Source organism: Ascochyta rabiei, chromosome 19, assembly GCF_004011695.2.
Source record: "Ascochyta rabiei chromosome 19, complete sequence".
Lineage (NCBI taxonomy): Eukaryota > Fungi > Ascomycota > Dothideomycetes > Pleosporales > Didymellaceae > Ascochyta > Ascochyta rabiei.
Window position 1 is genome coordinate 723,982 of NC_082423.1, and position 21,925 is coordinate 745,906.

General features: G+C 55.2%; 11 protein-coding genes across 13 annotated transcripts, besides 8 other annotated features; 6 read left to right on the forward strand and 5 right to left on the reverse strand.

Annotated features, from left to right (window-relative positions):
- Positions 1–122: 122 nt before the first annotated feature.
- On the forward strand, positions 123–1,025 carry EKO05_0010376 (Microsomal epoxide hydrolase; the record flags this gene model as incomplete). Its single annotated transcript, XM_038947103.1, has 1 exon — positions 123–1,025. The coding sequence occupies one exon, from the start codon at positions 123–125 to the stop codon at positions 1,023–1,025; it is 903 nt and encodes a 300-aa protein (XP_038794298.1).
- A 434-nt stretch (positions 1,026–1,459) lies between these two features.
- Positions 1,460–1,502: a tandem repeat.
- An 82-nt stretch (positions 1,503–1,584) lies between these two features.
- On the reverse strand, positions 1,585–2,016 carry EKO05_0010377 (Thioredoxin-like 4A; the record flags this gene model as incomplete). Its single annotated transcript, XM_038947102.1, has 1 exon — positions 1,585–2,016. The coding sequence occupies one exon, from the start codon at positions 2,014–2,016 to the stop codon at positions 1,585–1,587; it is 432 nt and encodes a 143-aa protein (XP_038794297.1).
- A 12-nt stretch (positions 2,017–2,028) lies between these two features.
- Positions 2,029–2,064: a tandem repeat.
- Positions 2,065–3,071: 1,007 nt separating this feature from the next.
- EKO05_0010378 (uncharacterized protein) lies at positions 3,072–3,670 on the forward strand (the record flags this gene model as incomplete). 2 transcript variants are annotated; one of them, XM_059637739.1, is made up of 2 exons in its annotated part: positions 3,072–3,241; positions 3,295–3,670. In XM_059637739.1, the coding sequence occupies 2 exons, from the start codon at positions 3,072–3,074 to the stop codon at positions 3,668–3,670; spliced, it is 546 nt and encodes a 181-aa protein (XP_059493722.1). The 2 variants fall into 2 exon arrangements, with proteins under 2 accessions (XP_059493722.1, XP_038794295.2); XM_038947100.2 differs by having other exon boundaries at positions 3,072–3,670.
- A 418-nt stretch (positions 3,671–4,088) lies between these two features.
- EKO05_0010379 (uncharacterized protein) lies at positions 4,089–4,818 on the reverse strand (the record flags this gene model as incomplete). The annotated part of the gene is made up of 2 exons (XM_038943040.1): positions 4,089–4,399; positions 4,458–4,818. The coding sequence occupies 2 exons, from the start codon at positions 4,816–4,818 to the stop codon at positions 4,089–4,091; spliced, it is 672 nt and encodes a 223-aa protein (XP_038794294.1).
- Positions 4,819–5,062: 244 nt separating this feature from the next.
- Positions 5,063–5,713, forward strand: EKO05_0010380 (uncharacterized protein; the record flags this gene model as incomplete). Its single annotated transcript, XM_038947099.1, has 1 exon — positions 5,063–5,713. The coding sequence occupies one exon, from the start codon at positions 5,063–5,065 to the stop codon at positions 5,711–5,713; it is 651 nt and encodes a 216-aa protein (XP_038794293.1).
- Positions 5,438–5,466: a tandem repeat.
- A 105-nt stretch (positions 5,714–5,818) lies between the features above and the next one.
- Positions 5,819–6,073: a tandem repeat.
- Positions 6,074–6,123: 50 nt separating this feature from the next.
- On the reverse strand, positions 6,124–8,070 carry EKO05_0010381 (tRNA pseudouridine(38/39) synthase; the record flags this gene model as incomplete). The annotated part of the gene is made up of 1 exon (XM_038947098.1): positions 6,124–8,070. The coding sequence occupies one exon, from the start codon at positions 8,068–8,070 to the stop codon at positions 6,124–6,126; it is 1,947 nt and encodes a 648-aa protein (XP_038794292.1).
- Positions 8,071–8,778: 708 nt separating this feature from the next.
- EKO05_0010382 (uncharacterized protein) lies at positions 8,779–12,567 on the forward strand (the record flags this gene model as incomplete). The annotated part of the gene is made up of 2 exons (XM_038943052.1): positions 8,779–10,308; positions 10,360–12,567. 2 exons carry the CDS (start codon positions 8,779–8,781, stop codon positions 12,565–12,567), a joined length of 3,738 nt encoding a protein of 1,245 aa, XP_038794291.1.
- Positions 11,158–11,189: a tandem repeat.
- A 908-nt stretch (positions 12,568–13,475) lies between the features above and the next one.
- On the reverse strand, positions 13,476–15,903 carry EKO05_0010383 (uncharacterized protein; the record flags this gene model as incomplete). Of its 2 annotated transcripts, none has more annotated exons than XM_059637740.1 (3): positions 13,476–14,935; positions 15,197–15,639; positions 15,716–15,903. In XM_059637740.1, 3 exons carry the CDS (start codon positions 15,901–15,903, stop codon positions 13,476–13,478), a joined length of 2,091 nt encoding a protein of 696 aa, XP_059493723.1. The 2 variants fall into 2 exon arrangements, with proteins under 2 accessions (XP_059493723.1, XP_038794290.1); XM_038943053.1 differs by having other exon boundaries at positions 13,476–15,136.
- Positions 13,886–13,904: a tandem repeat.
- Positions 15,904–15,933: 30 nt separating the features above from the next.
- Positions 15,934–15,955: a tandem repeat.
- On the forward strand, positions 15,955–17,252 carry EKO05_0010384 (H(+)-transporting V0 sector ATPase subunit d; the record flags this gene model as incomplete). The annotated part of the gene is made up of 4 exons (XM_038943141.2): positions 15,955–16,028; positions 16,083–16,171; positions 16,223–17,118; positions 17,169–17,252. 4 exons carry the CDS (start codon positions 15,955–15,957, stop codon positions 17,250–17,252), a joined length of 1,143 nt encoding a protein of 380 aa, XP_038794289.2.
- Positions 17,253–17,739: 487 nt separating this feature from the next.
- On the forward strand, positions 17,740–19,103 carry EKO05_0010385 (uncharacterized protein; the record flags this gene model as incomplete). The annotated part of the gene is made up of 4 exons (XM_038943111.2): positions 17,740–18,129; positions 18,209–18,426; positions 18,475–18,911; positions 18,967–19,103. 4 exons carry the CDS (start codon positions 17,740–17,742, stop codon positions 19,101–19,103), a joined length of 1,182 nt encoding a protein of 393 aa, XP_038794288.2.
- Positions 19,104–20,133: 1,030 nt separating this feature from the next.
- EKO05_0010386 (uncharacterized protein) lies at positions 20,134–21,558 on the reverse strand (the record flags this gene model as incomplete). The annotated part of the gene is made up of 1 exon (XM_038947097.2): positions 20,134–21,558. One exon carries the CDS (start codon positions 21,556–21,558, stop codon positions 20,134–20,136), a length of 1,425 nt encoding a protein of 474 aa, XP_038794287.2.
- Positions 20,476–20,524: a tandem repeat.
- Positions 21,559–21,925: the final 367 nt, after the last annotated feature.

Genomic DNA, 21,925 nt, shown 5'->3' on the forward strand with positions numbered 1-21,925 from the left:
CCGCGCGGGTCAAACATCTTGGGTGACCGCCTGAACATTCAGAAACGTGATCTCTTCGTAGTCAAGCCTTTTCAATCTTTCCCACGCAACTGGACCTCATCTTTTCAAATAACACAGCAACAATGCCGTCGTCCACAATCTCCATCACCGTCACCCACCTCGGCTCCCTCAACGTCGGCTACCGTCTCACCAACAATGCCGTCGACACAGCAAAACCCACACTGATCTGCATAAACTCAATGTGCATGACCACCGCGCTCTTCGATGCGCAGTTCAACGATGCAACGCTCACCGATACTATGAACATCCTAGCCATTGAGCCCCTCGGCCACGGATCAACCACCTTCCCCACCAAAGCCAGCCACTTCACGTACTGGGACTCGGCAATTGTTGCACTGGAAGTCATGACCGCCTTGAATGTCAAAAAAGCATTTGTTCTGGGCACGAGTCAGGGCGGGTGGATGGTGGTGCGCATGGCGCTTCTTGCGCCCGAGAGAGTCCTTGGCTTGCTTTCCCTGGGAACGAGTATGGATGCCGAGACGCCAGAGACGAGAGAGAAAGGGTGTTGGGATCCTGTTCCGCTGCTCAGCCCGTTTGCAGAGAAGTGGGCGAGTGCTGTGTCTACGGCGGACTTTGAGATAGATGATCAGTGGTGTGGGATGGTCGCTAGCTTTGGCTTTGGGTCGCATGCAACAGACGAGTCGACTTCTTTCTGGACAAGAGTATTGAAGGAGACATATGCTGGTGACGAAGGGAGGAGGAAGGCGAGGATGGCTGTCCTGTGCTTGATGTCGAGAGACTCGCTGACATTGCGCCTGGGAGACATCACTTGCCCAGTGTTCTGGCTTCAGGGAACAGAAGACACGCCTTACGGGTGCCAGGTGCAGCACGAGCAGATCGAGCTGTTCACGGCGAGCAAAGAGAAGAAGTTGAGCATTGTGGAGGGCGGTGCGCATTATCTGAATGCCACGAATGCGAAAGAGATCAACCAGGCGGTTTTAGAGATGGTCCAAAAGCACGCATGAATTCTTGTCATGCGTGTGACTCCTTCGCAATAAGAACAGCATGAAGTACCAGCGTTAAGGTCAACACAAACTTTGCCTCCCAATACCCAGATGTCGCAGCTAGAAAGGTAGAATTTGTACGCACATTCACTTGCCTTCTTACCCATGCTATATAGGCCTATTTTCTCCCGCGACACCAGACTACTGCATCGTTTTTTTCCAGACTGACTTGGAAAAACGCCGTGTACAGCGTGGCAGCATCTTTCCTACTGATTCATTCCTCGAAGGTCGCTCTGATCAAAGCAAAGTGAAAGAAACCCATTGAAGATATCGCATTGTCATTTCGAACAAGTTGGAGCACTGCGAACAGGGTGGATAGACCAAGCAGAAATTGTGATTTACTGAATGTGTATCATGCTCTACTGTCATGTGTCCAGCCGCCAACCGAAAGAACGCCATGACCATGCCCATGCCCATGCCCATGCCCATGCCCATGCCGTAGCATTGAAAACTCCAAAAACAACTCCATCTGTGTGTGTGCTCACTCTCGCATCCTCTTCCCCAGCAGGCCACCGTGCGCCTAGTACCGATATCTCGTACTATAATCCTTGGGACTGACGACCAGACCCCTCCCTTTCTTCGCGCCCCTATACACCGTCTCGACAATATCAATCAACTCCTGCTTATCCTCGAGCACCCAATTCAGCTTGTTGTTGTTACCCGTGCCGAAATCGCACATCATGTGCTTGTTGCGGAAGAAGAACATGACGGTGCAAGGGTCGTAGAGCTCGTACATGGCTTTGAAATCGGGCACCTCGTCGAGATCGCAGACGTAGAGCGCGGCGAAGTTCTTCACCCGGTCGGCGATCTTGTACAGCACTTCGTCTTGTCGCATGCAGTCTGGGTCGCTGTCACGACCGAAGCGGATCACGACTAGGCGGTCTTCTTCCGAGAGGATTGCTTGGTCGACGTGCCAGCCTGTGCGCAGGTGGGGGAGGACTACGGAGCCCATGGTGGTGTGGTTGTTGTGGTTGTGGTTGTGGTTGTGGTTGTGGTTGTGATTGGTGGGGTATGCGAGCGCGCGCGAAGGCTGTAGCGTTCGTGTTGGATGTGGTGCAGAGCTTCACGTTTGGTGAAACTGGCGAAAGCGATGGAGAGTGGTCGTAGAGGTTGGAGGGTCCCGTGTTGAGAGTGGGTGTGAAGGCGTTGCCGTGGAAAACCGATAGAAATCTTTGGAAGCTTCACGGGCACGGCGAGGCTGCAATGCACAGACGCCGAGGCGTGCCCCACCATCACCCCTGTCTAGCTCTCCCGCCCAGTGTTACCCACCAGCTTCATCCCCGACCTGAGCGTTAGCCTGGCCATCAAGGTTCTCTATCAGCCGAGGAATATATACATAGTAGCTTGGACTGTCCTTGACGCTGTCAAACACTCGACATCTTGGACATGTTCCATTCATCGCATTCTCGGTCCACACTGGCTCACACCTCTTGAGAAGCTGGCCAGGTCAATCTGCTCTTCCCACTGTGTTCACGGTTGCATCCTCTCAGACCACGGAAACGTTGGGATTTCTGCACCTTTCAAAACGCTCATCAACGAATTACTCAGCCAAGCAGTCAGACTCGACATTACTACAAAGGGGGCTAGTATTTGGTCTTGCACCGTATAGGTCTAGTTTGGTATGGTGTGCGGTGCAACACCAAGTACTAGCTCCTTCGTAATCACCAGCGTCTCATTCCCGGTATTTGGAAGCTACCCCTCACTGCCGCCAACGGCTTTGTCACGGCGCATGGCTTACAGTGCGTCGTAGCTGCAAGTGGCATTACATCATGCTTCGGCTGTGCTCTCAAGTTGACCTGTAGGAGATCTAGGCTGATGGGAGCCCGTGTTCCTAGACTGGAATTCCCTTGATCCGACCGAGAGGGGCAGGTATATCATCTCCTCGATTTGCCCTTTCCTCTGGGTTTAGACCCGGCAACAACTTGGCCTTCCTCGAGGTTATTGTCTAATACCACAGCTACAGCTGACCGATTGACGTCCATCCAAGACCACCTCCAACCAGCAGACATGACAGAAAAGATCGTGCTGCCCACCGAGGGCGCCCACGGCGAGCGCGACGGCACCGCAACGGCAACCTGCTACTGCGGTGCGGTACAAATCGAAGTGCCTACCGAGGGCGAGGGGCTGGTCGACGCCTTCATCTGCCACTGCACCGACTGCCGCAAGATCACGGCGAGGCAAGCACTCACCCAATGCCGTGTCACTCTCCCAACCTAATCACGTTACGCAGCATGTTTGCCTCCAACTTCATAGTCAAAGACACGCACCTCAAGCACCTGCGCGGCCAAGACAAACTAACGCGCTTCCGCCAAAACAGCACCACGGCGACAGGCAACTACATGGAGAACTCGTTCTGCAGCGTCTGCGGCACGCTGCTGTACCGCCGCAGCTCCGGGTACCCGGGCATGAGCATCCCGCGCATAGGCACGATTGACGACTTCGCGCTGCAGGAGACCAAGTTCAAGCCGCGCATTGAGACGTTTGAGAAGGATCGCTGTGCGTGGTTGGCGCCGGCGCGTGTGGACGAGCATGTGGATGGTGCCTACTACACGGGTGGCAAGGGATGGAAGAGCAAGCACGATGGGGTCGGTGGGAAGGGGGAGTGAGGGGTTCAGACGCGCAATTGTCATCTGTGGTGAATTGAGCAGGGGAGGGAGAGTGTGGTAGTTGACTTGATCTTCTCATTTCCACATCGACGTCGATATATCACTCTCCCACTTGGTGAGAAACTTCATAGTCGTCGGCTTGATGAGAGACTTTATAGTCGTCAGCTTAATAAGAGACTTTAGATTTGTTAGCTCAATAAAAGATTTTACAGTTGTTAGCTCAATAAGAGGCTTTACAGTTGTTAGCTCAATAAGAGACTTCATTAGTTGTTAGCTCAATAAGAGGCTTTACAGTTGTTAGCTCAATAAGAGACTTCATTAGTTGTTAGCTCAATAAGAGACTTCATTAGTTGTTAGCTCAATAAGAGACTTCATTAGTCGTCGGCTTGATGAGCGACTTCATAGTCGTCGAGCATGATCATTCATTCTCCATCCCCTCTGTCCTCTTCGCCCCCTCGCTCTCCCACAAGCACTTCCTCGCGCCCCTCCAAACCTCCTCCAGTATGGCCCTCCTCGGCAGCAAGCCCGGGAACACAACGACAACGTCCTCCTCCCCCTTGACCACAATGGCCAGGTAGAACCTCACCTCAAAGCCTCTAAACGCCTCGTGAATAAACAAGTCCTGGATATCCGAGGTAGGTATAAAGCGCCGACTCGGCGCCTTCAAAAACGTAGCAGCCGAAGAACTCGTCTGGACGCCGAGCCCACGAAGGAGGGTGAGAGATTCCTCTGTGCATCGATAATAAGCACACGACGGCAAGCATAACCACAAACGGGGGGGTGGTACCAGTGTACCCGCGTCTCAGCACCACGAACAGGACCACCATGGCTCCAGGCGCAACAAACTGCCACCCCAGCCCTCCAATGGCTTCCAGCAGCGCTGCAGTCTGTGGCCCGCCGAGCGTCCAGAGTAGAATGTCCGTCGATCGCCCGTGGGTTATGCGCCATTTTGCCCATAGCGTTGTGAGGGCCAGAGCGCCGGCCACGATGCGGATCAGCAGGCCGGCATAGTAGCGCAGCTTCGCGGCCACGGTCGCAGGTGTTGGCCGGGTGGAGACGGTGAAGGAGACGGTTGACGGCGTGGGTTGGAGGGTGCGGAGGGTTTGAGCAGGGGGGGCCGTGAGGCGTGCGAGGACGGCTAGGACCATGGCGGTATCATGGGGGTGCCTGGTGGTGGTTGCGAGAAGGCAAGTACACGGGAGACGAGCAGGGGGCAGTGACGATGCGGGAAGAAGCGAGACTGGGGAAGGGCGGCCCGAGCTCAAGCTTGTGGAGGAGAGAAAGTTTACTACCTGGGAGGTTCTTGAGGTTGATGTCATCTTCAACATCAACACCAACTTCTTGATCCCTGCGTCACTCACGGAGAGAAATCTCGACACAGCCACCGCAAATATGCCCTCGCCCCCACCACCCCGCGCAGACCAGCGCGCCCCCTCACCCACAAAGGCACGCTCGCGCTCCCCCCGCCGAAGCCGCAGTCCCGCGTCGCGCAAGCCCAAGAACTTCTCCGGCCTGAAGTGGAAGAACGACAAGAAAGAGTCTTCAGACCGGGATTCGCGACGGCGCGACGGCGACAGACGAGATGCAGAAAGACGGCCAGAGCGGTACGGCGGGCGAGATGACCGCGACTCTCACCGCCGTGACGACCGCGACTCTCACCGCCGTGACGACCGCGACTCCCGCCGCCGCCGCTCACGGTCGCGTGACCGACGACCACACTCGGACCGCGAGCGGCGTCCGCGCTCCGACAAGCCCCCCAAGGACAAGGCTGCCGCCGCCGCCGCCCCTCCCGCCGCAACAGGCGAAGCCATGATCATCGTAACCGTCAACGACCGCCTAGGCACCAAGACGCAAGTCCCCTGCCTCCCCTCGGATCCCGTCAAGGTGCTGAAAGCCATGGTGGCGGCCAAGATCGGACGGCCCGTGCATGAGATTATGCTGAAGCGGCAGGGGGAGCGGCCGTTCCATGATAGTCTGAGTCTGGCGGACTATGCCATTAGCAATGGGGTGCAGATTGATTTGGAGCTGAACACGGGGGACTAGAAGGACTGGTGTTGGATTGGGGGGGCGGTGGAAGTCGACGCGAGAGAAGGATAGCGGGGAGGTAGATACCCAGATGGCTTTTTTTTTTTGGATTCTTGGAATTTCGTCAGAGTGTGAAGTGTCCAGTGTCCAGTGTCCATTGTCAAGTGCCGAGTGTCAAGTGTTAAGTGTTAAGTGGTGAGTGTCGAGTATTCAGTGTTAAGTGTCAAGTTTTAGGTGTCTAGTGTCCAGTGTGAAATGTTAAGTATAGAGTGTCAAGTATCAAGCGTCAAGTGTCAAGTATCAAGCGTCAAGTGTCAAGTATCAAGCGTCAAGTGTCAAGTATCAAGCGTCAATTGTCAAGTATCAAGCGTCAAGCGTGGCGTTGGAACGGGGTATCTCACATCTTTATCTCTGTTTCACAAGGTTCATCACTCCCCAGCATCCTCCTCACTGACATTCTTATACCGATTCGGATCCAGGCCCTTTTTCTTGGCATACCGCTCATTCACCACCTCCACAGGCTCCTGTCTCTCCCTCTGCAGCACGGGTATATAGTTCCCCTTGGCTCTCCCGAAATTCCCTCCATCGAACACGCGCGGCCCGCCCTTTGCGGTAGCCCCCTGACTCTGGGCCTCGCTGGCCATCTCTCGGTCCAGCGTGCTATCACCTAGATTGGAGATGCGGTCAAGCAGCAACCCAGACAGCGTCTCGTCGATCTTGTCCCCGCGCCACACTTCCCACACGTCGTCGACGACGCCGCCCCGGCCCCACTTGCCACGGCCCATGGATGGTATGCCTTTGAGCGTTTTGGTGCTCTTGGACTCCACGCCGCCTTCGTCGCCCACGTACACCCACTGCAGCCGGTCTTGGTACCCTGTCTCGCGCTCCTCGGAGCTCTGCACTTCGGATGCGTGCGGGAAGATGCAGTCCCACAGCACCAGAGGGGCGTCGCTGGCCATTTCGTACTTGGGCCGTGTAGGGTTTGCATCCATGTCGAGCAGGGCCGTGACGAGGGAAGGGCTCTCGAGACGCTGGCCGATGAGGAACAGGATGCTGATGAGCGAGCGGACCTGGTGCCATAGGAACGCCGAGCCGTGGAGTGTGAAGCAGTACATCTTCGCTTGGTCTGCTGCAGTGGGAGACTGCAGGGCGGCGTGCGACAGAAACGAGGGGATAGATAGCAGCGAGACCTCGTCAATCGAGGCGTGGAAGATGCGCCGCTTGAAGTTTGTGAGTTGTTTGCTGGCGTCGATTTTGCAGAAGTTGCGGAAGTCGTGCAGCCCCACCAGTCGATCGCAGCCGTCCTGCATGGCGGCCACGTCGAGCCAGCCTTCACGCATGGGTTGGCCGTCAGGCGTAGAGGAGTTGGGGTGGTAGAGCCCTGCTGAGCCGGGCACGGGCGCGAAACACGGGTTGGTGAAGAAGTACTTGTAGCGTCGCTCTTTGCAGGAGAAGCGTGCGCTGAAGTCGGCGGGTGGGTTGGGACACCAGGCGTACACGCGGATGTCGGGAGGCAGGACACGGTTGAGGAGCTGGATGTAGGGGAGTTCGTCGGTGAGGTCGTTGAAGGGCTTCGTTGCTGGCCCGCTGTCGGGGCCGAGGAGGTCGGTCGCGGAGTCTCCGATTGTTCCTGCGTCCAATTCCAAGTCCTCTGGGCTCTCTGCAGGCTTCGTCTTGGGAAGCGGCCTATTGCTGCGCACTCGAATGCCAACGACCTGTCCAAAGGCGCTGACGCCTCTGTCTGTGCGCCCGCATTTCGAGTAGTCGCAGCCGTCCCAGTTGACATCTGCGCCGTCTCTGTCCCACGCCGCAAACGTCTTCCTGTCGACTCTGCTGTAGTCGGTGTCGCTCCCCTCGGGCGGCGCAGGGCTGATGACGCGCGTCTTGATCAGCGCCTTCCACAGCTCCTCCTCGATGGTGGGCAGCGGCGTCTTGTTGTTGTTGTGGTGCTCGAAGCCATTGTACTTCTGCCCCAGGTAGGCGAACTTCAGCGCAATGAGCCGGGTGCTGTACTTGGACGCATCGAACGCTTTGGGCGGCGCTTTGGGCGGTTTGCAGAAGGGAGCCGGCTTGGAATCGTCGTCGAGCGTAGGCGCTGCAGGGGTTGTAGGCGCGCCCGTCGCCTGTGTTGCTGCCCCCTCGCTGCTCTTGGCCTGCTGCTCCAGCTCTTGTATGCGCGCAATCAACTGCTGCTGCGACCACTTCTCGTACCCCTCGGCCATGATCTTGCGTGAAGCCGGCGCTCTCTCCTGCCGTTGTACACGCACGGGGACTCTCGAAAGCTTGTGGAAGCTGCGCCGTGTGCAGAAGAGGCGGTGCAGGGACTGCTGGAATTCGGGGAATGCGTGGGGCAGCGGCGTGAATAGCTGCCGCATTGCTTGGTGGGATGCAAGATGACTCTCCAATCTTTTTCCATCATGACGCTCTATGCAGGGTCCAATTGCTAGCGCGTCTTCCTTCACAACACTCACAACACTCCATCGACCTCCAGCACCTCTCGTCTGCCTCATCCACTGCCTTGCTCGGCATCGGCATCATGACCTTGCAACCGGGGTGGAGCCACAAACTACGGCACCGTGTCTGCCTTGGCCTCGCACAGTCAACAGCACATGACTCACACAGGTGGACTGTACACCACTAGGCAGCAGCTCAAGACCGCTGCCTTATAAAGACTCGCGTTTTCCGTCTGAGCGCGCCCCGGCAACCTCTCTGTTTTCCTTCATCGGGCCCATAGTAACGTGCGACTCTGACGTTGAAGCATCGAAGCTCGTACTTCCATATCTCCTCGACTTGTGGTTGGCTGAAACCACACTTCAGGCACCCATCTGGAGTGGATGACTGATCGAGGCAGCACCACTGTGCTCTGGGAGGCCTCCGAACCTTGCAACAACTCTCTGGGCGTTTTACTGTGCATAAATAGACTCGTTTGGTTCTCTTTACTCTTTCTTGCACATTTACTCTCTGAATTGCTGTCAATCATCTCGCCGTCAATCATCTGAGTGACCGCTATTCCAAGCTGATACCCTGACACCCCCTCTGTCTTCTACCTTTTCAAAAAATAAAACCCCCCCAAAAAATTCACAATGTTCGGTCAGACGCAGCCCGTCTGCGGACTCTACTACAACATCCCCTGCAATGGTGGCATGCAGCAAGCGTATCTCCCCCAAGTCGAAGTCAAAGTACATGCCAGCATCCTTGCAACCACGTCTCGAACCGTGCTCAAACAGACGTTCGCAAATCCTTCCACAACCAGAGGCATTCGTGAAGTTCGTTACACATTTCCCCTCTACGATGGGGTGAGCGTGGTAGGCTTCTCGTGCCAAGTTGGCAATCGCACGATCGTCGGCGAAGTCAAAGAAAAAGAGAGTGCGAAGGCACTATTCAAAAACGCTGTAGCTAGAGGCGAGACAGCAGGCTTGCTCGAGCAGCTTCCCGCAGCATCAGACGTCTTCACTACCACCATCGGCAACATTCCGCCGAGTGCAAGAGTCGTCATCAACATCACCTACCTTGGCGAGCTGAAGCATGATATGGAAGTGGATGGCATCAGATTCACTATCCCCACCAGTATCTCTCCACGGTATGGAAGTTTTGGTAGAACTCAATCTTTTCCGCATCTGCAGATGGACGGTGTCATCTCAATTACCGTGGATGCTGAAACGGCAGAGGGGTCTTTCATCCAAAAGTTACAGTCACCAACGCATCCCATTTCCATGTCCATGGGCACGACTTCTGTCGAACCAGATGCAGTGCCATCAATGAGCAAGGCTTCTGCTACGCTGAGCCTGGGAACTGCGCACCTCGAGACCGATTTCATCTTGCAGATCATTGCAAAGGATACTGGTATTCCCAGAGCCGTCCTTGAGACTCACCCGTCCATTTCGAATCACCGAGCACTGATGGCTACACTTGTACCCAAATTTGCACTCCCTGGAGAGAAGCCAGAGATCGTCTTTGTATGCGACCAAAGTGGCAGCATGGAGGGGACCAGAATGGATCTTGCTATCGAAGCGCTTCAAGTTTTTTTGAAGTCTCTCCCAGTGGGAGTCAAGTTCAACATATGTTCTTTTGGCAGCGAACATTCATTCATGCTGCCCAAGAGCGTCTCATACAATCAAGAGACTCTTGATTACGCTACTCACTATGTAGGAAAGCTTCAGGCCAATTATGGGGGCACAGAAATGCTCCGCCCACTGCAAGCAACCATTGAAAATCGTTACAAAGACATGCCGCTGGACGTTATCTTGTTGACTGACGGGGAGACCTGGAATCAACAAGATGTGTTCGACTACCTTAACAAGCAGATCCAGGTGGAGAGAGCTCCGATCCGAGTCTTTACTCTAGGCATCGGAAGCGGGGTCTCACATGCGCTCATCGAGGGAATTGCGAAAGCAGGCAATGGCTTCTCGCAGTCTGTACAAGAAGGCGAGAAAATGAGCGGTAAAGTTGTGCGAATGCTCAAGGGCGCTTTGTCCCCACATGTGGACAACTACACGCTGGAGGTGAAGTATACAGCCGCTGAAGAGAGCGATGACTTCGAGATTGTCGAGAAGGTGGCAGATAGTTTGAAGGTCAAGCTCGATTTGAAAGACAAGGAAGATAAATTCAATGACGTAAGTACGGTCCATTTGAGCATATTCCGGACTCGCACTGACTACCCACAGAAGCAACAGAAGAAGCCAATTTCACTGTTCGACACATCCGCAGATCTTGACGACAACCTCCCAATAGTGAACAGAATGACCAGGGAAGACCGCTATGCCCACCTTATGCCGATACCATCCCCAAAGATTCTTCAAGCCCCTCAAGAAATCCCACCCCTTTTTGCATTCAACCGCACAACCGTGTACCTACTTCTCGGACCAGAAGCTCCTCGCGCCACACCAACTTCCGTCATACTTCGCGGCACAAGCAACCATGGGCCCCTTGAACTCGAGATACCGATACAGGTCCTCGACTCTCCAAGCGAGACGATCCACCAGCTCGCCGCCAAAAAGGCTGTATCAGAGCTAGAACAAGGTCGCGGTTGGCTCGCAGCCGCACGCGATGCAGACGGCCAACTACTCAAAACACGGTTCGATGGCCGGTTCAGCGATATGGTTGAGCGCGAAGCCGTGCGCTTGGGCGTGCAGTTCCAAGTTGGTGGAAAGTGGTGCTCGTTCGTCGCGACTGAGAAGACGCCTAAAAATAAGACGGATCAGATGGACTTGGACTGGGAATACCTGGAAGACGAGAAACGGACAGAACGGACGGAGCAAAGGTCCTTGTTCGCTGGCATGGGTTTTGGGCAGGTGGCTCAGCAGCAAACAACGCAACAGCAGTCTTTATTTGGTCAGCAGCCAGCGAATTCAGGAGCGAGGCTGTTTTCAACGTCTCTGTCTCATTCGGCAAGAAGCGGTAACCATGGTGGAGGCTTCGTCGGTGCATCAACAGTCAACCACCAAAACCCAAGCGCGATGATGCAACAACAGCAACAACAGCAACAACAGAAACAGTGGTCGATGCCCTCTGGCACTTCTTCTTTGTTCGGCTCGTCTGCCTCTCCTGCTGCACCATCTCTCAGAAGTGTTGCGGCTAATGAGCCATATGATTTGTCCCACAGTCAAATGGCAAAGCCAGCATTCGGACAGATCAAAGCTTCTCCACCATTCTTTGGGGGAGCTAGCTCAGCTGGTGTGTCGTCAGCACCGGCAGCCCATGCACTGCAAGACTACCAGATGCAGTGCATGATGCTTGAACAGCAAAACAAGAAACGTCTTCTCATGTCTAAACAACCAACCGGACACGAGGCTCTTGAACAATCTGCTGTTACTGACCGCAACGCCAATTTTTACTCAGGCTTTGCTGCTGGTGCAAACAACTTCAGTCCCCTCGCCTCCCACGGCGCAGAAGCGAGCGGTGGCTTTTCTGCGTACGGCGCCCAAGAACCCTCCAGTCCGGGATATCACCAGTACTCCAAGACACTACCAGGACGCTCTTCTTCTCGACCACAACCAGATGAGTCGGCACAGGGCCAGGATCTCTCCTCTGGTGTTGGCGATGAAGCTCCGCTCGAGAACTTCGACTTTGACTCATTCCTCCATGAAGGTAAAGATGATGCGGTGTTGAACAAGGTGAAACAGAGAGATCTCAAGGACCATGTCTTCGAGAGCACGGAAAAGCAGACGCCGGCTGCATCATCCTTCTCTGTGAACTCATCAGACTACGCCCATAACTCACCAGGTTACGCGCCTAACTTATCGCGTTTTGCGCCCACATCGCCACAGTACTCTCCCACATCACCAGTATACTCTCCCACATCACCAGTATACTCTCCCACATCACCAGTATACTCTCCCACATCACCAGTATACTCTCCTACATCACCAGTATACTCTCCTACATCACCAGTATACTCTCCTACATCACCAGTATACTCTCTCGCTTCACCGGTATACTCTATCGCTTTACCACAATACTCCCCTTCATCCCCACGGTACTCTTCCCCATCACTGCGAGACGGCTCACAAACCCCATCGCCACCTTCTCACCCCTTATCACCCGACGCCCTCCTCCTACTATTAATCAAACACCAATTCTTCAACGGCTCCTTCGCCTACAACGCCCCCATACTCGAGCATCTCGGTACCTCCGTCGCGGAATTCAACCAGTGCCTGCTAGACGCCAGCCTCGAGTCCAACAACGCCGGCGACTCCGTTGCACTCTTCACAGCGTTGTTGGTCGTCTACATGGAGCGGAAAATGCAGGAATTTCAGGGCGCGTGGGAGTTGGTGGTTGAGAAGGCGAGGGCGTGGTTAGAGGAGGTGTGCGCCGATCACGACGGGGATACAGGTGTGCTTTTGAAAGCTGCAGGCGCGTTGGTTGCGGCATGAGATGGTCGAACAATAGGGCGGAGAGAGTAGGAAATCGGCTTCAAGCGACGCACACAACCCATCCGTCCGTAGATACAAAAGCAATGCATTTGATTTGCAAAACGCAAAATCAACAGCTTCTTTCACACGGCTCCGTCTCCTCACTCCAAAATACAATAATCCCCACCTCCGACTCTTTAACCTGGATCAGAGTACCCTCCTATCTAACTCCCTGGAAACTACTTCAGGTAGCCCCCCTCACACACCAAACACCACCAACAACGCCAATCACTTGACATCAACATCACTCACCAACCGCTAGTGCAGATGTATGTGTAGCAACCTTCCCATCGCCGTAGTTTAGTAGACGTGTACCTCACCATCGAGTCAGTCAATCAGCACTGCTACCAAGTAATCTTCGGCACTGAATTGCAGAGGAGTAGACGAAGCTAGCAACACTGCGGCACAGACAATTTTGACAGTCACCATGTCCAAAACGATGTCGAAGACATGAAAGTGACCAGTCCAATCTGGACTGCAGCTGGAATTCCGACTATGTGGGAGAGTTAATACAACACTTTCAAGTCGACGAAGGAAGCTCTGTAGTAAGAACATGTCTGATTATAAGCCCACTTCCACCTCCACCAGGCGAGATCACCCCCGGGAGCGAGCCCTTGCGGGCAAGCTCGACCGAGAGATTCTCAAACCTGGCGAAGGCGGGCTAGCTAGAAGAATGCAGTACATGAAGAAAAGTGATCCAATCCGAAAACACCAAAGGGACCTTGCCTCCAACTATGCTCCTGTTCAAAACGACCGGGGTATCTTCGCAATGCAATGCCATGCTTTCAAGTTCAATCCTTTGGATCCAAGATCCAAACGCCAGTAAAAACAAACCCATCGTTCCAGTCGTGAAAATCGTCATGTCGCTCTTAGATAGGGGACAGTTCCTCCTCGTCGGAGTCGTATGTTATGGTAGGTACAGACCAGTTCATGGTCGCGAGCACCCGCTGGAGGGCTTCAGGTGTTGATCCCGCTGCAACAGCAGCTTCCAGCTCTGGGTCGTCGGAGAAGTCGAGGGGCTCAACGTCTGGGATGTCGCCAAAGAGCTCGGAAAACTTTGCAGGGGAGGCGGCGAGGATGGACTCATTGCCAGCGTCCGAGAATAAGCTTGGCGATGGGTAACTGACTTGTTGCAGTCGGCTGGGCTTATGCGGCGTGTGCTTCATCAGCTTCTGGCGCTGACGCTCAACCTCCTCGTTGTGCGTTGAAGCAGGCAGAGGCGCGTGAGATGGGGTAGGCGCAGGAGGAGGCGCCTGGGTCCAGACCGGCTGCGCACGAACTTCTTCTTCTTCTTCCTCGGAATCGGAATCGGGAACGCTGAAGGAGCCGTGAATGGGGTCGTGAGTCCTCTGGAGACCTTCAGGGTTGCTGGAGGCGCGAGGCTCGATCTCGGTCTGACGCCGACTGCCTCCAGCTTTCAGCTCGCGCTGGAGATTCTCGCGGTCGCTCATGGCGGCATCATGACCTCGAAGCTCTTTGAAGACATTGCCGCCCTCTTGGTGGTGGAGGGGGGTGTCGAACATCGGGGACGGGTCGATGGAGCGGCGGGGCTGGAAGTCGAGCGCGGAGGTAGTCGAGGCACCAAAGACCTCGTTGAGGGAGGCGGGCATGTCGTCCTCGACAAAAGTGGCGTGGTTCATCTTGGTCTTCTTGGCCTCGCGTTCTTCTTCCACCATGGATATGTAGACGGCCCATGCTGGGACGATCTCGTCGTCCTCAAGGTCCAAGACATCCTCGGGAAAGCTGAAACCTGACTGCCACGGCTTGCTTGATGGGAGGTGCTTTAGGTCGCGGTAAAGAACAGGTGCTTCGAGTCTCTTGCGCTTGTCGCCGGCAGCAGAGTCGTTTTTGAAATCGGCGGCGACTTGTTTCGCCCATGCAGTAGCCTTATCCGCGTCTTGCTCTTCGACGCCTTGGAGGAGAGCCCTGACGAGACGATTTGGTTTCTTCGTTTTCTTGCTTGAACGCTTGGTGCGCTCGCCGACAGGAGTGGGGGGCATAGAGAGGACCTCGGTAATCGTGTCGGCTGGAGGTAGTCGAGATGGGGTAGGCGATGGAGGTTGAGGTGTTGAAGAACCAAAGAGGTTCTTAATTGCTGTGAATGGCGAAGTGAAACTGCTAAGGAGACGCCTGGAGGGAGTCGAGAACTTTTCACTGGCGACCGGAGATGTGGAGTTGGGTGCTGGTGAAGTCTTGGCCTCGGGAGACGGCGATGATGTCGGCTTAGGTAATTTGGCTGCCTCCTGGACATGACGCAGGAGTGCCATTGCAGACTCGCTACCAGTCACGAAGGCTGGCTCTGACTGGTCGACATCGAAGGAGTCAAACTCTGGTGTTGGCGTATTAGCATGGACCGACGGGGTCTTTGGTGCATTAAGAGCGATGAGGTTGCGGTTCTCCAGCTCGAGTTGCACAATGCGAGTTCGGAGCTGGGAGATCTCGCTTCTCTGGCTGTTACATGTTGCTTCGAAATCCGCAATGCGAGCTTCAAGCGATGACTTCTGAAGCTCCAAAGCGATAACATCGAAGCCTATACAAGGAGATTCAATCAGTGTGCTCGTGTGGGAGGGATAAAAAAGATGGGGCTCACTCTTAGAGAAGAAAATGCCTGTCTCCTCCTCCTCTTCTTGGGCTGGTTCTGGCTTTGCAGGTGTGGGTGCGGGAGCACTTGCCTTCTTCGAGGCCGTCCTTGGCTTTTTGGCCGGCTGCTCGTCGAGCGCACGCAGGGGCGACGCGGCTTCTGGTTGGGTCGATCGCAGGCGGCGTTTGGTAGAGGTGGCGGGGGCGGGGGCGGGGGCAGGAGTTGACGCGACCGCGTTGGAGCGCGTCGCGGTCTGCGCGTTGCCGGGCGCGTTGGAGGTGGTCTCGGGAGGTGTCTGTTCGCGCTGGACTTTTGTCGAGGTTGTCTTGGTGGTGGTTGCAGCTTTGCGTTGTCCGCCTCGAGTACGCTTTGCGCGTGTCTCGACTATGGTGACTTCCTCGGTGATCTGGGCAGTCGCGGCAGCGCGACGCGTGCGACGAGTCGACATTGCGCTGCAGTGAAAGTTAGCAGGCGCGTTGTGCGGGCGCGTTGTGCGGGCGCGTTGTGCAGGCGCGCAGAGTGACTCACAGTGCAGGTGTGACTTGTCGCGTGGTTTCTGTGCTTGGTGTTGGGCGTGTTAAGTGCGGCACAAGTGCTTTCAGCTGGTTGGTGTTGGTGTTGAAAGTGCGGGCGCAGCAGTGAAACTGGAAAGTGTGATGTCGAGAGGGAAGGTGCGTTCGGCCGAGCTCATATAGTTGTTCGCGCACGGGTCCCATTGCCGGCAAAACTCCGGCGCGCTATGTCCAAGCCAGCCAGCCAGCCAGGCCATGACGGCGACTGAGCTTCTCGAGCACTCTACACATTGCATCATGGAGGGCCTATTCTACAACGTCAAATACGGGTATGTACACGGCGTGCAGCTGGTTTTTCTGACGTGTTCTGATCGACTGCTTAGCTACATCGAGGGTGTCGTGCGCGGCTACCGCAATGCGCTGCTCACCAGCCAGAACTACAGCAACTTGACACAGTGCGAGACCATCGACGGTAAGCTCTGGTGCAGCGCGACCAGCTCCTCTATCTAACACGGAAGCGCAGACGTCAAGCTGCAGCTATCGCCCGCGTACGGAGACTTCCTCGCCTCCCTGCCTCCCAACCCGTCCACATCTGCGCTCGCCGCCAAAACAACTGACAAGCTCGTCGCCGAGTTCCGCTACATCCAGGCCAATGCTACGGGATCTCTCTCCAAGTTCATGGAATATCTGACTTACGGATACATGATCGACAACGTTGCGCTGCTGATTACGGGTACGCTGCACGAAAGGGACACTCGCGAGCTGTTAGAGAGGTGCCATCCGCTTGGCTGGTTCGAGACGATGCCGGTGCTGTGCGTAGCCACAAACATTGAGGAACTCTACAACTCTGTCCTGATCGAGACACCACTTGCGCCGTACTTCAAGGGCTCGCTCAGCCATCAGGACTTGGACGAGCTGAACATCGAGATCATCCGCAACACCTTGTACAAGAACTACCTGGAAGACTTCCACAACTGGGTCAACACCGATCCTGAGATCGCTGGAACGCCCACTTCGGACGTCATGTCTGAAGTCCTGCAATTCGAGGCGGACCGCAGGAGTATCAACATCTCGCTGAACTCGTTCGGTACCGAGCTTTCCAAGGCAGACAGGAAGAAGCTCTACCCTGCGTTCGGCAAGCTCCACCCGGAGGGCACCATGATGCTGTCGCGAGCAGACGATGTCGAGGGTGTTCGTATTGCTGTAGAGAGCGTCGCAGAGTACAAGACCTTCTTCGATCAGACAGGCCTCAGCCAAGGTGGCGGTGGCGGTGTTGGTAACATGTCTGGTGGCACAGGCGGAGAATCAAGGAGCTTAGAAGACTTGTTCTACCAGAAGGAGATGGAGATTTCGAAGCTGGCGTTCACCTATCAGTTCACGCACGCTGTTGTCTACGCATGGGTCAAATTGCGCGAACAGGTATGTGTCTACCTCTCAGACGAGAGGAAGTCCCGCTAATCCATTGATAGGAAATCCGCAACATTACCTGGATAGCTGAGTGCATTGCGCAGAACCAGAAAGAGCGCATTGGCAACTACATCAGTGTCTTCTAAGCTCCGCATCTGTCGTAGCTGTAGCATATTTGATTTGACCATGGAGCGTATTGGGTGGCGTCAAGGTTCGGTTCGTATATCCAGACTCAGTTCATCAAAATGTACATGTTGTGAGTGTGTTGCATGCTTTCTACTGTTGTCACACCTCCCTCACCGTCGACTGTCACCAAAATGCTGGCTCTGTCGCTCCTATCCATACAGCACCATTTTAACTCTGCACTGTGCCTTGTTTGACTGTAGCTGGGGCGCATGTAGTCTTGCTCGACGCTTCGGTGACGTGGACGCGCACCTTCCTGTTCTTCACGGCTCACTCTCACCTCATCACACTCGCGATTTTTCACCTGCCCTGTTTTACTTACACTCCACGCTCCCGTTCCGCATCAGATCTTCTTCGGACTGTTCTTTTTAGTTGTATTGTATCAGCACCCTTGAAATTTGTTGACAGCCTCGCTTGCCCGAGTGGATAGTTAAGTTTGGTGGCAGCACCATGGCAAGGCACGGCAGCAGACGCCAGCGCCCACATAGCCACTATGAGGTGTACGACCCACTCCCCCGTCCTCGAGGCGGTTCGGCTGTACCACCAGCTTCCCAACAGCAGTCTCAAGGTTGGTGGGTTGGAGGGGAGTGGATTGAAAAGACACGTCCGCAGAAGTCTACTGCCAGCAACCAGTGCCAGTCGCCTATCGTCATTGACGGCCACAGTGGAGACAGCGAATGCTTCGAGGTGCACCCTCCAGCTTCGCAGGCAGCTCGGCCCTCCCAAACCACGCAAGTGGCATCAACAGGCGGCCCTGCAGGGGTTAGATTTGACTTCAACGACAATGAGTATGTTCTGCCCTGGGCGCCTAGGCCGGTCGAGAATACAAGTTGTCGTCAGGTAAGATCTTCAGCTTTGTCATCTTGAGGATGTGTCAAGGTGCTCAGGATGTCTCAGTTCAGTTATTAACAACATACAGGCACGTTCTTTCGCAGAGAGTGCCGACGACGAGCTCCTCTCATACATGGCAGCTCGCTCAATCTCCAGAGGCTTCCTCATAGAGATCGACCAGTTCCTGTGTGGACATCCTGAAATCGCCGACTGTCCCGAGGGGCGCGACACGATCTCCCAGCTCAACACCTCGTCGCCTCTTGAGGCATACAAGTACTTTTTGCGCGGCTACACCAGACCAGCTAGGTATGCTAGAGTGGAACTTTTTGCATGTTTCATGCTGATTTTCAGTAGGTACATCGACGGCATCCTCAAATCAGGGTATTTCACGCTCCCCACAAACTTCTCCTACCGACCGCTTCGATCGAAAACCGACACAGAACTTGTAGACTTCTTCCATGGTTTCGAGTACAGACACGACATCATCGACCGTATCGATGAAGTCGTCCGTCGAGGTGTTCACGCAATGTCCCTTGGACGGGCTGTCCCTTCTGGCTATCGACAGCTGATCTGCTATGCTATCTGGGGCAATCCCTCAGATGCGTATAAGTGGTATGAGTATTCATTACAAGAGGAGTATCTGCCCCACAGATACTTGCCGGAGCATGTTGTTCTGGGACATGTACCAAAGCTGGCTGGTGGGGCTGAACCACAGCCATCGATTCTCGACAGCTCAAGACGCCACATGGATGTGAGATATCGTATGGCGAGAGCGAACGACGAAGGAATCGGTGAGTACCTCCACAGCCTCAAGACTTAGAGCTTGTATCTGCTGACTTGCTCGAGACGTTCTGGACGTCCTCATGACGGAGTTCAGAGCCGCCCTCGTTCGTAGGGGCTTTCGCCGTGTCGACATAGACAACTTGTATGTGGGTGCGAAAATTCGCCTGGAGAACGAGCGTCGGGACCCAACAGGCAAGTGACAACTAGGAGTCCTACAACTTATGAAGATGTTGATTGTTGATGCGCCCCAGGTGTCGACATTGTAGACTTGATCATGGACGAGGTGCCTGCCCAACGCCCCGCGAGTCGTCCTTATATCAATCGCAAACGGAATACACAATCAGCACCAGATCGCTTTGCTCATAACAGAGCGCCATCTCGGCAGAAGCGTAGACGGAGGGTACACAAGACCTTAGCGGATAAGGTGCCCACCGCTTTCAGAACACAAGCAGGAGAACTGCGTTCGGCGAGGATGATTGTGGAGCGCTGTTATGACCAGGAGCAGAATCTCTACAAGCTCTTAGTACGACCGACCGGTGTTACCATTGTTACTTCTGCGGTTACTGCCGCCCGAGAGCGCGCTGAGCGACGCTATGTCAATTGCCTGGTTTGTTATCTGCGAAACACCAACCAAATGAGTGCTGTGGAGGCCAACGAGATGCAGCGTAATTTCACACGTCAGAAGATGGAAAAAGCGGGTTTTTCGTACAGAGCCTATCTGTTAGGCATGTATCCACGCGAGCTGAGGTGAGCTGCGAAGGCGTGGGGTATGGTGGTGGGCGCGTGCTGTTGGTAGTAGCGCGAACTGGAAGGACTGATATACTTCCCACTGTTCGATCTCAACAACTGGGCCTTCTTCCATCGTATAGTTTCCAGTCTCGACGCATCGAATTTGCCTGGATGGTCACGTTATACTGATATCTCATGTTGTATTTCGAAAGCAAGACCTGGAAGCTGTATCGCAACCACACAGTCAGCGAATCAATTTTGGAGAGCAGTTGAAATCTCGGTGTAGTTGGTTCATTCTCTAGCTGTCAGCCGTCTGCAACCCGCAACGAAATTCTCTCGCCAATCAAGCTTCCTCTGTTAGCTGAGAGGCCTCCAGTCAAACATCGCTGCGTCATCCACAGCCTCACTACATGCCCACGAGCCAATCTTCCGTGTTAGAAGGCACGCTTTCAACTTCTTTCCATTCCTTCCTCTCTCCCTCCATCTCCCAACTCCATCGAATTACGTCACATAGCCATTCTCGATCCACGTCTGCGTCTTACCCCCACCCCTAGACGAGCGAGAGTGCCGCTGATGGGACGAAAGATCCTTCATAACGCCCAACCCATCCAACTTGTTCAAAAGCTTATGCACAAACCTCCTCACCCCATGCCGCTTCTTCGCATCCGCACACGGCGGCTCCGGCAGCCGCGCAGCTCCCTGTGGGGGATGCGGCAACGGCTTCTCGACCAACCTAAGCCCGACGTCGGAACGGTACGTCGACGCGCTGATGTCGAAGTACTCGGACGTGTGGCTGCCTGGGCGCGAGGGCGTCGGCGAGCCGTGCACGTGCATGGTGCGGCCGTCGTAGTCGTACGCGTAGTTGGTCGCTGGGTCGTAGCCTGAGACGTAGGCTCGCGACGCGGGTTTGGATGCTGTACCTGCTGCGGAAGGGGAAGGGGAGGGCGGGGCGTGGTAGCGCACTTGTAGGCCTGAGGGATCGATGTAGGTCGTTCGACCGCGGGACGTGGGTGCTGTGTGGTGGGAAGACGGCGAGTAATGCATTGGGGGTTGTGATGGTGCTGGAGAGGCAGAGGTAGAGGGTGCCTGGCGCGTGCTCTGCGTTTTGTGCACTTGTGGTGGGCATGAGCGTCGAGCGACTCGGTCTTGAACCTGTGTGCGTCGAGAGTCCTTGGGCGGGACGCGAGGCAGAGGTCGAGCGTCCAAGTGCCGGTCGATCTTCTCGTCCTCCAGGCGGCCGGACGAGATGACGGAGTCATGGCGCGACGAGGACGAAGGGCGTGGAGGGAGCGGCTTTCGCTTCTCGACCTCGCACGTCCTCTTCGTCTGCTTGCGTGGGAGGACTTCCCTCTCCACCTCTCCGCGCAGTGCAGTGTGCCGCGAGAGCGTAGGCTTGGCCGGCACAGGAGGCGTCGGCAGCTTCTTATTCACGCCGTTGCGATAGCTCACTTCCATTTCCCCGTCGGTGTCGAAGTCGAGAAACATGGTCCCCGAGCTCCCCGGACGAGCAGCTTCAAGGTCCGACGACGACATGTTCCACGCCAGGTGGTCGTCAATCATGGTGTACATTTCCGACATGCGAGAGTGCGCCTGCGACATTGCCACCGACGAAGCCCTACGCGTCGAACCCTGCTGCGAAGGGCCCGTCGAGCGGTAGTCACAGACATTGGGCTGGATGTCCCGGAGCGGTGGACGAGAGACTGGCTTGCGAGGCAACGCCTTCGTCATGCCGGCGTCGCAGGGGTTCCGATCCGGATGATGAGGTTTGCGAGGTGTCTCCGGTAGAGGACGGGCACGATCTGCACGGGCCCGAACTGTGTTCTGGTGGTGATGTGGTGTGTGGTGTGGTCGACGAGGCCCAGCCTGCTGAGACTTCGCCGTCTGCTGTGCCATGTGGTCGCGCTGCACTTGGAGCGCGGGATACATGGTGTGGTCGAGTAGTGGCGTTTTCTTTCTTGTTGGAGAGGAAGGGCGTGCAAAACGTATTTGTGAGAGCCGGGCTGTGAGGCCTTGCAGTGAAACGCTGGGTGAGGTGTGCGTGAACATTGTTGGGATGTTGGCATTGTGTGCGCGTAGGATTTAGACATTGTGAAGGGGCATTGAGCGAGGTGGTGGAAGAGTTGATGTAGGTTATGGGAGTCTGATGTTGTGAGTGAGTCCATGTTCCGTCAAGTTGGGCACTGAGGTGTTATGAGGAAGTGTACTGACCGACAGGGGTTGCCCAGCCTTGTGAGTGGAGCGCTGTCATAGCAACACCAAAAGTCGGTCACGATCCAAGAGAAGACTGGACAAG